At 50.6% G+C, this 13,263-nt stretch overlaps 7 protein-coding genes across 7 annotated transcripts; 3 read left to right on the plus strand and 4 right to left on the minus strand.

Moving 5' to 3' along the window:
• Window positions 1–116: 116 nt before the first annotated feature.
• Window positions 117–1,131, minus strand: T069G_00118 (short chain dehydrogenase domain-containing protein; the record flags this gene model as incomplete). The annotated part of the gene is made up of 3 exons (XM_056167328.1): window positions 117–560; window positions 620–904; window positions 958–1,131. The coding sequence occupies 3 exons, from the start codon at window positions 1,129–1,131 to the stop codon at window positions 117–119; spliced, it is 903 nt and encodes a 300-aa protein (XP_056032644.1).
• A 1,495-nt stretch (window positions 1,132–2,626) lies between these two features.
• Window positions 2,627–2,989, minus strand: T069G_00119 (uncharacterized protein; the record flags this gene model as incomplete). Its single annotated transcript, XM_056167329.1, has 1 exon — window positions 2,627–2,989. The coding sequence occupies one exon, from the start codon at window positions 2,987–2,989 to the stop codon at window positions 2,627–2,629; it is 363 nt and encodes a 120-aa protein (XP_056032645.1).
• Window positions 2,990–4,548: 1,559 nt separating this feature from the next.
• On the minus strand, window positions 4,549–5,769 carry T069G_00120 (pyridine nucleotide-disulfide oxidoreductase domain-containing protein; the record flags this gene model as incomplete). The annotated part of the gene is made up of 1 exon (XM_056167330.1): window positions 4,549–5,769. One exon carries the CDS (start codon window positions 5,767–5,769, stop codon window positions 4,549–4,551), a length of 1,221 nt encoding a protein of 406 aa, XP_056032646.1.
• Window positions 5,770–7,436: 1,667 nt separating this feature from the next.
• On the plus strand, window positions 7,437–9,557 carry T069G_00121 (fungal specific transcription factor domain-containing protein; the record flags this gene model as incomplete). Its single annotated transcript, XM_056167331.1, has 4 exons — window positions 7,437–7,731; window positions 7,810–8,480; window positions 8,543–8,847; window positions 8,906–9,557. 4 exons carry the CDS (start codon window positions 7,437–7,439, stop codon window positions 9,555–9,557), a joined length of 1,923 nt encoding a protein of 640 aa, XP_056032647.1.
• Window positions 9,558–10,087: 530 nt separating this feature from the next.
• On the plus strand, window positions 10,088–10,698 carry T069G_00122 (alb1 domain-containing protein; the record flags this gene model as incomplete). Its single annotated transcript, XM_056167332.1, has 2 exons — window positions 10,088–10,109; window positions 10,187–10,698. The coding sequence occupies 2 exons, from the start codon at window positions 10,088–10,090 to the stop codon at window positions 10,696–10,698; spliced, it is 534 nt and encodes a 177-aa protein (XP_056032648.1).
• A 332-nt stretch (window positions 10,699–11,030) lies between these two features.
• T069G_00123 (uncharacterized protein) lies at window positions 11,031–11,885 on the minus strand (the record flags this gene model as incomplete). Its single annotated transcript, XM_056167333.1, has 1 exon — window positions 11,031–11,885. The coding sequence occupies one exon, from the start codon at window positions 11,883–11,885 to the stop codon at window positions 11,031–11,033; it is 855 nt and encodes a 284-aa protein (XP_056032649.1).
• A 464-nt stretch (window positions 11,886–12,349) lies between these two features.
• Window positions 12,350–12,955, plus strand: T069G_00124 (uncharacterized protein; the record flags this gene model as incomplete). The annotated part of the gene is made up of 2 exons (XM_056167334.1): window positions 12,350–12,676; window positions 12,785–12,955. The coding sequence occupies 2 exons, from the start codon at window positions 12,350–12,352 to the stop codon at window positions 12,953–12,955; spliced, it is 498 nt and encodes a 165-aa protein (XP_056032650.1).
• Window positions 12,956–13,263: the final 308 nt, after the last annotated feature.

The raw sequence follows: 13,263 nt of genomic DNA on the forward strand, positions 1-13,263 counted from the left end.
AATCTCTAGAGAACTCGGCTTCCTGAGTACTTGGCAATTGACTAGTGGTATTTCTTTTACATGCTATCAATTATATGTTCATCTCATCATTTCATGATTCGAGACGCTTGTTTGCACTAGTACGCAAGTTCTCCTGTGTGGTTAATCACCAACTTCTTTCCATCAACAATCTCAGCTTGACGGCGCACCAGCTCATCCACAGACCAATTCGCAGTGATGTATCGACCATTCAAGAAAGCCGCATCCTTGGTCGTCAGCCAGACGGACAATCCGCCCACTAGTTCCGGCGCGTCCTTTGCAAATTTTTGGAGAGATGGAGTCAAGAGGTCTGTCATGACTGTTCCCGGATGAACGCTGACGGCCCGCACGTTGGGGTTCTCCAGAGCGATGAACGCAGACAGCTGTGCAATTGCAAGCTTAGACAGAGTATAGCTGGCCTGTCCAGGTAGGGGCACAAATGCCATGGCAGACGACAGGTTGACAATGGTGGCCTCTTTAGTTGTGCCCACCAGATTGAGGAATTCTTGAGTCATGAGAATAGTACCCTTGATGTTGACTTCCTTTAAGTGGTGTTAGTCCATAAACTGCTTCAACCTGAAGAATATAACTTGTTTCTTACAATTCCGTGCCAAAGATTGTCAATGTTGGCGTGCCGCAAAGGCTTGACATCGTCTGGGGTACCCGCATTGTTCACCAAAACATCGGCAGTCCCAAATGCCTCCTTGACCTGTCGAAACACTGCCCTCACAGACGCCTCGTCCTTGATATCGCACGTAACAGGCAAGAACTTTGTGTTTGGGTATTCTTTTGTCAGCGCTTCCGCCGATTCTTGCAGCTGAGCAGAGTTGCGGGCAACAAGCACAATTGCTTTAGCTCCCGCCTTGGCAAAGGACGGCACGAATCCCTAAACACACATCAGCAACTAGGTTTCGCAATAATTGCGGTAAGATCTTTTACCCTTCGTCCTAATCCTTTGCTTGCACCGGTGATTATTACGACTTTACCCGCTTGCGACAATGCGGGACTTGTTGGGTCTATCGAAGGGTAGACGTCGCGGTGCAGTTCTTTAGTAAAGGCTTGAGCATAGAGGAGAAAGTCCTCGTCAAGACCGGCAAGAGGATCTTCAGCCATATTAGGATTTTTTTTTTTCCCCCTCTAGATAACAGTATTAGCTCGTCCTAATACAACATCAACGAGTCTGAGAATTGTCAGAACCATCTCACCTTGAGTCTAGTTATAGCTAATATGCGGTATACCGGCCGCGCTTATGAGTTTCTTATACTGATCGGTTACAATAAACTGAAGATAAGTCTACTCCGAAGATTATAACATTCATGCAGTTCAGTTTCAGTTATATATATATACGAGTATATACGTATCCTTGTATCTACCGGATTAAGTATTATGGCCCGTTAATATCTCCGAGCTCACTAAACAACATAACTTTAGATGCTCAGAAAAGGCCAAGTGTACGTAAGAAAAGCCCAGGAACGGAGTTATCTGACCAATGGCGTGAAACTACTAGGCCAATCACTCGGCAATGGGCCAGTTATTTCCCTACTTGGCCCTTTAAGATTGTTGTGATGCAACGCTGCGATTGAATCTGGCGATGCAGTCATGTATGTCACCACATACCAAGCGTCAGCAGCCCGGTAAGCATATTAGAGCTACTTAACCAACTGCTGCGTTTGCATAAGAAGGCCGGCTTCTCATAGGTAGCATTACGATTTGTCAGATTATTGTACAGGCTTGGTATGCATGATTACGGGCTAGTCACTGTGATTACAACTGCTAATACGATTTCAGCCAAAAATATGCATAATTACAGATTTAATCAAGAATGCACTGCTACTGCCGCCGAATTTGGCTGGCGCATGCCGCTGTTTGAAGCGGCTTTAGCTATAAGGTACACTATACCTACCTACATACATTCACATAATATCGATCAATAGGCTTATGGATCAAATCTTAATGATCCTGACCCTTCGATCGATAAGTTTGATCGATTACAGCACTAGTTTCCGGTTTCCGGTTTCGCAACAGACACAGGCGTTTATTACAAGACTTAAGAATACTACTACAAATTATTTACAACGGCTAACCCTTCTGTGTATTACGATAGTTGAAATGCTTACGCTAGGTGGAAAGTTGTTACTGTATTCATTTAAAGATTTGAATCTGTAATACAATCTCCGATGTCTGTGATTAAGCAAGGAAGGGAAAAGGTATGTGTGAACGGGACACCGCAACGGCTGACCTCGTTATCAACACCGTTAATTCGACGACTATTCTAATGGCAAGTCAAGGTATATTTTACAAGCTACCCTACCAAGTCTCGGTTACATCACGGAATTCGAAAGATTACAACACGCTGCATACCAGTCTAGAGAGTCAAATGAATGAGGCTGCATCAGGATTCTACATGCAGTCCTATGCTATGCGTATGTGTGCGTGCAGAGGTACCTTTTCAACATGACGAGCCAGTGACTTCATGCAAAGAGATTATCGCATTGATTTCTATCTACTTTTGTGAAACCCTCATATCTTCCGCCATAACTTGTGGTTAAGAGATGGCCCCCTCGTGCCGGTGCGCTATAAGTCTCAGCGCCATTCTAACAATATGCGCTTAGGAGAAGCAACCAGCGTCAACGCAGGTCTTGTCGATATGGATCAAGTTTCCATTCGACTGTTCGAGCTGGAAGCAGTTGGTAGTGTCGAGGATGACGTGAGCTCCGCCGCATGAAAAGCCCTGACCGCAGACTCCGAACGCATGGCCGCCGTCGGGATTCTGGAGTCTAGCCGAGGAGAAACCTTCGCCCAAGGGGGACGAGACAGCATTATCGCCGAGGTATTCATCTAGTGTGAGGGTGCTTCCGGTGCAGCCTTCGCCGCGAAAGAGGACAAAGTCAGCGTGCGAATCAGCAACAGCGGGAGCGATGAGCACTGAGAGGGCAGCGACTGTGGCCGAGAAGAAAGTTGTGGTCTTCATCGTGAAGGGTTTAGATTGTTATAGAGTGATAGCGGCTTGGGATTGATTGAGATTGATGCGTAAACGCGGTCAGCTTGACTTGGGGACAGGCCGGCACTCGACCATATTTATAATTCCTAGATTAGGGAATGAGATTTTGTGAAATTATCCTCGGCCCTCATGTGAATGGAATCATGAGAAGTCTCACCTTTCATGTGAATGGAATCATGACAAGTCTCACCTTTCAGTATAGAGCAAGTAACTGCTGATACGATACTGAATAGGACCTATGCTTATTCTATACGCGCGCACTAGTCCTGTACAGGGAATTCTTGGTGGTGATCTATTCCCTGGATCCAAGATCTAATATTATCGAGTAGGGAGATTCCTAAGGGCTAAATGCTTATATGTATATTAGTAAATAGAATAAAATATTTTCTCAAGTATATTATATTAATTATATAGTTAGTATAATATAGTAAACGGGGGAAAGCAGCGTGTTCTCGATTACAGCCTTCGATGGATTATAGCTGCAGTAGTCATGTACACTATCGCAGGCTGAAGCCCGAAACAATTGTTCTCTTTCTTATCTCAAAAATCACTTACATAGTCTAGACAAATAAAAGACCTAGACAATGCCGCATACTGCAATCTGATTTTACAATTATAGAGGATTATTCATACATGAAGATGAGACCATGGTCTCCGGTGACTAACCCGAAACCGTCCCATAAATTGCTACAAAGGGGAGAATCTCCAGAGCTGATGCGGTTCGGATAACTATCTCGGCTCACAACACTCATAGAAAGACCATCCTCAAATCCCATAGCCAGTTCGTCCAATTATATATATACTTTGATTGACAATTGCTTACCCCTCATTTATGTAACTGGCTAAGCCCAAAATTCACTTCTGGAGATGTTAAATACTGGAAAGAAGGAGGGGGATAAGACATCTCCGGCTTGGCTGTCAATACGATCGGGCGCCTAATGAAGAGCCTTGACCTCGTATGCCTCGGAACTGGTGGCAAAGGTAAGTGACCCCACAGTATAAACATTCCCAAAAAGGAGTCAAAGAGCAGAGCAAAAGAATAAAAAGAACCGATTACTCCCGTACTGCCGCATAGGTAAAGCAACAGTTATATATGAGCGATATTCCATCCATATTTGTCAAGTAGGGAGAAGTCGATGGATTCTATTCTTAATTCTAATGTCAACACCACAAAAAAGGGGGCTTACGACATCACCCCTTGCCTGCACAGCTTCATCACACATGACCTGTATTGACTCACTGCTACACGAATGCCAAGAGCACAATGTCAATCACAAACATCATCAGATTCTCTCTACTCTATCTCTATTGAATGTCTACTCTATATGCTCCACTATAACGCTCCATGCTACAATGACTAGAATGAGTTGAGTCTATCAGTCCTTCCAACATCTCCCTTTTCTCGCTCTCCGCCATTCACCTCATGCAGACATTTCCTTGCTAATGCTTGACTAACTTTTGAACAGCTTCAAAACACAGTGCCCAAACAAACAAAAGCACATGAATTACAAATCTGAGCATCTTTGATTTCAAAGGACCGAGATTTGATTCACCATGGGGTTAGCCGCGTCAAAGGCCTCCTTCGCGTTTGCCTTGGGAGGGTAGATCACGCAACTGTTGATCCAGTTCTTAATCTCCTTGGCCGGTCCACCTGACTTGAAGATTTTTCGATCCCATCCATCGCACACGACGGCGCCCCAGCCGCCAAGGTCGAGACACGTTCCGTACGAGGGCTGCAGGTATGGCTGGCCCTGAATCTTGAGCAGATCGGCAGCAACGTTGTGTCCGGCGGAACGGCCAAGCGGAATCGCGTGCTGGCACGACATGAGCGTACGGTTACCCTTGTCGTCGGTCTGAGCTGAAGCCGCGTCGCCGGTGGCGAAGACGTCGGGGCACGACGGGACGCGAAGATCAGAGTCGACAAGTAGTCGTCCTTGCCTGTCCTTGTCCCCGGGAATCTGTCGAGTCAGGGGCGTGGCCTCCACTCCAGCAGTCCAGACGACCGTGAGGGCATCGATCCGCTCTCCTGAAGCCGTAACCACGCCGCGAGCATCGATCGAGGCCACGGCGTTGCCCAGTTTAGTCTCGACCTCGAGGTCGCCGAGGGCCTGAGCGATAACCGGGCGAGGGTTCTCGCCCAGATCAGGGCCAATGACATCTGATTTCTCGACGACAACGACCCTCACCTTCTCAGCCATCCCCAGAATTGCTCGTAAGCGCCGAGGGAGTTCCGTGGCGAGCTCGATGCCCGTGAACCCACCTCCACACACAACCACGGTGTTTCTCTCGGGGCTCGAGGGCAGCGCCGCCAAGCGTCCAAGATGGGCCTCGAGCTCTGCCGCATCGGTGATAGTATCGATGCTGAAGGCGTGCTCGCGCAGGCCGGGGAGGTTTGGCTTCACCACACGACTTCCCGCCGCCAGGACCAGCCTATCATACGAAATGCTCGATCGCTCACCCGTAGGATCAACAACCTCCACTTGCTTGTCCTTGGTACGGATCACATCAACAACTCCTCGCACAAACCCAACGCCCGTGGCGTTCAAAAGTTCGCTCAGCGGGGCTGACATGCCAGCAGCGTTGGCTTCGTAAAGGCGCGGCCTAGTGACGAGCTTGGGCTCAGGAGCAACCATCACGACGTCGATGCCATTGCCGACACGGTCTTTGTTCTCCTCAATGAGTCGCCTGGCGGCTAAGGCGCTGTAGAGGCCGGAAAAGCCAGAGCCAATGATGACAATCTTTTGAGCCATGGCGTTTGTGCTGTATTGACGAGTTGTGAGGTTGCGTCTGATGTGTTGCATCTGATGTGATGCGTTAACATCAAATGCTTGTTTTGCTTCTAAGTTTGAGACATACGAAACGAGAACTTCCAACTAGCCCTTTTATACACAATTGCAGACAGGCAAAAGAGATCCAAAACACACGAAAACCGGTTCCGAAAAGAGAAAAAAAAACATACGACGCAGTGCGCATTGCGCATCGAGAAGCCGCCATTGCCATGCCATCGTCGTCGTCTATCCCGAGTTCCCAAAACGGATACCCGGGTGGCCACGCGGAGTGGCTTGATCCCGTCACGATTCCGATTTGAAACGAGATGGACTCACAGCACCTTAGTCATGAGTCCCCGAGACGAAGGAAGACGTTAACAACTGTTTGACGCCGCCGCCATTGTTTCGCAAGACCGGTTCGTGGGAATTCAAATCTTCAATCTCCACCATGCAACCCGGGGATCATCGCCACTGAGAGTAGCGGTTGTGCCAAGTTGAGCATTTGACACAAAGATAAGAATAACGTTAGCTAGCGGAACGAAAAATGGGGGTGGCCAGCTCCGGCGTAACCGTAAATGGCATTGTGGACGAGAGGACGGCGAGCATCTGCAGAAGGCTGCATTTACGTGTATTAGGACGAGTCAACTTGCAGCAGGTAAGCAAGACACAGAGAAGGAGGGAGAGATTTGTCAAGTACGATGAGACCGTCAGCCTCTCTCTTTATACTCTATAGAACGGGTATATGCCGTAGAGTCTCTTATTTTACCTTTCCGGCAATGCTTTGCGTGGCTGCTTACATTGTGCTCATGTAGGTAGGTACTTGCATATTGAAGCAGCAGCGGGAACTCATGTTAAAGCCCACCCAAGTTGTGCCAAAAGACACGACTTACTGTTCTCAACTTACTCATCCCGCCAAGAGACTCTATGCGGACTATTCTCTTCGTAAACCGCAAGTAATCCACGTAAGCACTAGAAAGAGACTTTAAACGAGCTTAAAACCAAGTTCTTCTATTTTGTCCGAGCTGCTTCCTAGGCCAGCTTCTTCGCGTATCCTAGTGCCATGCATCACATACAGTGTCACTGCTCTATACGGGGTCAATCATGCGCTATTTCGCAGCCGGGACCCCCGTCATTCTAAGCAAAAAAGGCCAATAATTATCCCTTCCAATCGCTTCCCAAAGGCCATTCCCACTCTTTGCAAATTTAGCCACAGAGTTTTACGAGGCGAGGCAAAAGGATGCGGCGTCGAACGTGCGGGTGAGATTTTGCATCTCCGGACGGGCCTGGTATAAGCTTGAATCGAACCGGCGGGTATCCGATGTGGCGGATACCCGAGCCGGATACCCGCGGGGTCCAAAACGGTATACAACGCGCTGGGCCCCGAGCTGCAATTCACCAATTGCCCTCCTCATGCCCCCTGGAACTTCCAAGAGCCTCGTGGACTCACGTATTGCCAGCGAGATTGCTGCCCGCATTGTCGTGGATATCCCCCACCGTTTTTAGGGGTCCAGCCGATTATCAATCATCGATCTGGCGGCATCAGGTTGCCGCAACACTGAGAGACAGACGCTGAGAGAGAGCCTGCGGGAAGCCGCTCACTCACAAGCCAACCAACTACAGACTCACAAAGCACACACACAATTCAACCCATGGATCCGGACTCTGAACTCTCGGCCGGCAAGGGCGGCTCCCCTAAACCGTCCTCCGGCAGCCGAGTGTCACTAGCCTGTCTGCCCTGTCGAACCCGGCACGTCCGCTGTGACGCAAAGAAGCCGCGGTGTGCTCGCTGCATCGAGGAGGACAAGGAATGCAGCTATGCAAAGTCGAGACGCGGCGGCCTTGATCGAGCCGCATTGGCTGCTCGCCGAAATCAAGCCGCTCTGGCTGCTGCAAGGAACAACGGCCAGCTTTCGCCCGCAGGGAGCATCGACGGAGGCTTCAGTGGTGAGGCGGTGATGAGACGCACTGAGGCTCGGTCTCATTCAGTGTCTCACCTCAACAACGTTCTGCCATCTAGCCTAGTTCCGCAGCAGCCGGCCATTGATCCCAGCTTATACACGCCTCCAGACGATTCTTGGTCTAATTCCAGCGTTGTGCTGCCGTCGACGGACCTGCAATCTGTTGACATCACTAGGGACGCATTCATAGACGTCTACTACAACTGCTTCCACCGCTATCATCCTTGTGTACTTCCTCGTCGGTTCCTAGAGCGCTACCTACAGGACCCGATCCGGCAAGATGAACTTCGGCCACTGGTATACGTGATGCGCTTCATCGGCAGCGTCTACCTAAGCAGCAACCAGCCATCACTGCGGCCAAAATGCCTGGAGTTAGAAGAGCTCGCAGCCTCAGCCATTGCCCAAATACCACCAACGTCGGTCAACTTCTTCATGGTCCAATGCCACACCATCTTCTCTGCTAGCATGTACTGGCGCGGTAAGACGGCCAAGTCAAGACACCACATAGACACGGCGATCCAGCTCGCGCTCGACATGGGAATGCATCGGCGTGAATTTGCCGTAGACCACGGAGAAGGAGATGCCGTTCTAGAGGAATCCTGGCGGCGCACATGGTGGCAGGTGTACATGATCGATGCGTATTACTCTGCCATCAAACGCAATGCTGGCTTTGCCACGTTTTCCGTCGACGCCACGACTGATCTTCCGTGCGAGGAAGAAGAGTACGAGGAAGGAGTGAGTAATTGCATCATGCATTTGAATATCGTGACTCAAACATTGTTACTGACGGGCCAAAGAATATCCCACATCCAAAAACATTGGACGAGTTCAACTCCCGCGAGTTCAGCTCCGAAGACACTGTCTTCTCATCCTTTGCCTACCTAATAGGCGCTGTTCGCGGTATGGCATCAGCCATGTGTAGAGCCCTCTCGATATCACCAAATTCATCAGACACGGGAGGCCCGTCGCCCAGGGTGCTCGACTCTGTCGACTCCATCATTGAGGGATGGTTGCTGCTGCTGCCAGAGTGCAAAAAAGACATCTTTTCAGCGGATGGCCAGGTAGACGAGCTAATATTCCAAGCCATGATGGCTCTTCATGCGTAAGCTTCTCTAATCGACATCCATGTATTTCCTCCCCATACTTATCTCTCTCCACAGAACAACTGTAGGCCTTCACCGGCCATTCTCCAACTGCGCCTTCGACGCCCTAGAATGCATCTCAAGCTGCTCAACCCCCCCTCCAGCAGGCACCCACTCCGACAACGCAGAGTTCCGCTCCATCCACACCATCAAATGCATCCGTGCCGCCGAGGCCCAAATCGGCCTCCTCGCCTTACCCACGAAGCCCTGCAGCCACACGCCCTTTGTCGTCTGCATGCTCACCACCGGCACGCTCTCCCTGCTCGCCGCCTGCCGCTACACCCTCCGCGGCCAGAAGCTCGCCGTGGCGCGCGACCAGATCCGCATGAGCATCGGCTGCCACAAGGCCATGGCCAACGTGTGGTCGCAGGCCGGCAGCAATCTCCACGAGGTCCAGGCCATCGCCCGCGAGGTTCTAGGACTACCCATGGGGAGCAGTAGCAGCAACAGCAGCATCAACGGTAACAGCAGCAAGCAGCCCAGGACGCCCATTCACCAGATACCACCTAGCCCGGGCCCGCCATCGATTTCAGGGCCTGATCTCGACGGATCGTGCAGTGCCGACTCGCTCAACTCATTTTCACTCGACAATATGCAGACGTACTGGGGCATGGGCTCCATTCAGCCAGACATGTCATTTCCATGGTGGGCAAGCAATGAACAGGTGTGAAATACCGGTTTGAAAACAAGTAAAAATTAACAAGGAAAAAAATAACGAAAAAAAAGAAAAAGAAAGAAAAAATGAGGTTGTATTGTTCTTGGTTGGATACAATGAATGACACACTACTCGACTCTATATAGAGGCATTCTAGTTGATTGCCTGCAACAGTAATGTTTATGCAATTTAGCGGGAACATCCCATACTTATCAATTACTTAAAATTAATAGAACTCCCTACTTGGACTCTGCCAGAGAGGCTCTACTACTACTATTTTTCCATATCCTGTCCATACATATCCATCGCTGTAACAGTGAGCTTTAGACAACCCCCGGAGTAGGTACGTACCCATCCGGCACACCACAAGAGAAAAGGCTCCACTTACCGCCGCTGTCGATAAATTCCCGTCGCGGCTTATCGGTTATCGATTACCCGGCCAGTCTGTAAATTTCCATCCACACAAAAAAGTCCATCCACTGAACCATCTATCAACCACCAGCAAAGCAACACACCCAACTCTCTCCCTCCCCCAATTCCTTACCATGGCTCCCACACAAAAGAGAGGTTTGTCATACCAAATCCTTCCTCTACAGCCACAATCATACTTTCAATGTACTAACCCAATTACCTCTCACCCACAGCGCCCTCAAAACGCTCTCGCGCCGCCCGCCGCGCAACATCCCCCTCCATCAACACAGACAAGTCCCTCAAAGACGTCTCCCTCCCATCCACAAAATCCTCCTCCGATTCCGCCCGCCCTTCCGTCCTCGCCGCCCGCCACTCCGCCGGCGTCACAAAAAAATCCCGGCGCGGCCGCCAGCTCTCCGCAAAGGGCCGCCGGCGCCAGGAAAAGGGCCTCGAGATGGCCGAGGCTTTCGTCGAGCGCACGAGCAAGAAGCTTGAGAAGAGCCTCGGAAAGGCGAAAGTCGTGCAGGCTAGGAGCAAGAAGTGGGACGACATCAACAAGGACGTGCAGGAGACAAAGGCCAATGCGTTTGCGGTGCTGGGTCAGGACGACGAGGCTAACGGTGGTGAATGGGAGACGGACGACGACATGGACGGTGACGACGGCGCAAAGGGCAAGACTGCTTCTGTGGCTGCGGCTCCTGCGCCAGCACCAGTGCTGGATGATGACGATGACGAGATTATGTAAATGGGTTTTTATGACTGGACGACGGAAAAGATCATGGCGACAACTAGGAGGGGGGGCTTGTTTGCTTTCTTTCTTTCTTTCGTGGGAATTCGGCGTTGTTGGCTTCTTAAAAGAAAGGACTGGCGTGGGAATTGTGGCAACTATTTTGCAGCCATCTAAAGCGACGTTGTTAACAGATTGCCGCCTGACATGGATGATTGATTCCATCATCAGGGGTCGGGTTATATGGGCTCTCTACCTTTGGTACACACATATATAGTACATCTGTTTCTATTATACACGGGATACCCAAAAACAAAAAGATTCAACACCATGCCATACTCGTACATCCATCACCTCTTCACACCTTCCAGATACAACCTCATCGTCCCCCCAACCTGTCCCTCAGCCTTCTTCGTCTCCCTCGCCCCTTGCGCCTCAATCTCCTCCTGCACCTTTTTCAAAACATCCTTCGCCTCATCCACTTCCACCGCCCTCCCCCCCTTCTTCTTCCCAATCATCAACTCAACCTTCATCCCCTTCCCCAAAAACCCTCCCATCTGCCGTAACTTTGTCGCCAAATCATGCCCTCCAATCGCCCACGTAAGCTCCATCTCCTTGGTCTTCGCCTTCGCCGCCACCGCCGTCTTCTTGCGCTCCTTGAGCTGCTTCTGCCTCTCATACTCATCCCGCTTGTTCACAATCTTGCACACAGCGAATTTCGCCGGCGCGCCCGTCTCACTGTTAGCGGGGACGTACGGCGTCATCATGCGCAGCGACTCGCCCTCCTCGAGCTTCGTCAGCACGTACCGCGTCGCCAGCGGGCCCTCGGCGCTTCCATTGTCAATCACCATGATCTGCGGATCCGTAATCTCGTGGTCCCACGGCGGGCGGTCGCGGCCGGACCGCTCAATGTCGCGCTGCGTCGTGAAGCGCCGGTCGTATCCGCGGTCCTTGTCCGGGTCCTCGTCGGAAGGGGGGCTCGCCGAGGGTTTTTTGCCGCCTTTGTAAGGGCGCGAAGTGCCGGCGTAGCATCTCAATTGTTGTGAAGAAGGTCGATTTCGGAAGATGGAATAAGGAGAGGGTGTTGCGGGCACGTGCTGCAGCAAGCTCTTTCTTGAAGCTTGACAGCTGATGGTCGAGGAGAGGGGCCGGGAGAAGAAGGAAGCGAATCTCGTAGAGTCGCAGACACAGCGAGTAGCAGCCATTGTGTGTTATAGGTAGCGTATAAACATATAGAAAAGACACAATGCCAGCAGCCACTGGAGCTGGGAATAAACAGAGGTCGAGGAGTTGATATTTCTAGGTCGGCGCTAGTAATGAATCCATTTCTATGGAGGGGAAAAGAGAAAGACAAGACAGAGCTGCATCGGAAAAATATAGCGTCACAGCTTAGTCTAGTATGGACCCTTGGTGCTAGAAAAAGCACAGTCAGCCAATCACATGTGTGTATTGAGAGGACTAACAATTCCCCATGAATAATTGTGAATAGCCTCATAACCTCCAACTCTCATACGACACTTTCTCTCAGCTCAATCCCACCCTCATTCTCAACTCACTACAACACATATTTCATCTCACATCATACAACTGTATCCAATCTCATACAACCTCATCTCAGCCCAGCCTCACCACAAAAAGCCATGTCCACACCATCATCATCACAGCCATCATGATCTCCCACCTCATCGGCCACCCCCTCCGCTTCACAATCTCCACCCTCAAAATCACCTGCCTCGCCCACCTCACCCTCTCCCACCTCCTCCAGGTCTCCCCCGCCCAGGGCCCCTCCATGCTGCCCACCTTCACCGTCGACGGCGACTGGATCGCCGCCGACATGCGTTACCGCCTCGGCCGCGGCGTGAAAGTAGGCGACCTCGTCCTCTACAAGATCCCCATCTTCTCCAGCCAAAACGGCGTCAAGCGGATTATTGGCATGCCGGGCGACTATGTCTCGCTGGGGACGCCGGGAGAGCCGGGCGAGGATCAAATGATTCAGGTAAGCCATTCTCTCTTCTTCCTGTTTTGAATGCTGTATTGAGCTTCACGTTCCATGAATGCTGCGTATGATTATTTGTAATATATATCTCGAGACTAACGGAAACAGGTCCCTGAGGGTCATTGCTGGATCGTTGGCGACAACCTCCCGGCCTCACGAGACTCCAGACAATTCGGCCCCCTACCACTCGCCTTGGTTCAGGGCAAGATCATAGGCAAGATTTTGCCCTGGAAGGATCGCCAATGGGCAAAGGACGGCCTCGAGAGAATAGACTCATGATATCTCATCACTCAGAAATCTCCAGAATAAGACAGACATTTACTATCCACGCACAAAGGCGCGGCTGTACCAAGTAACGCATAGCATCATTAAACTCCAGTCACCAAAACATCTAGATAAGACAATCGGCCAGTAGGTGGGCAGTTGCATGTCAAGCATGTCAAATATCCTTGTCTAATTACATCTGCTTTTGCTCATGCCCAAACCACTCAAGTCCGCCGTCGTCATCTTTGTCTCTACTTTCATTCCAATAGGCATGCGGAACGAGTCGCAGTCATTGTCTGCGTAATATGTTTTGTACAAAAGAA

Source organism: Trichoderma breve, chromosome 1 (assembly GCF_028502605.1).
Source record: "Trichoderma breve strain T069 chromosome 1, whole genome shotgun sequence".
Classification (NCBI taxonomy): Eukaryota; Fungi; Ascomycota; class Sordariomycetes; order Hypocreales; family Hypocreaceae; genus Trichoderma; species Trichoderma breve.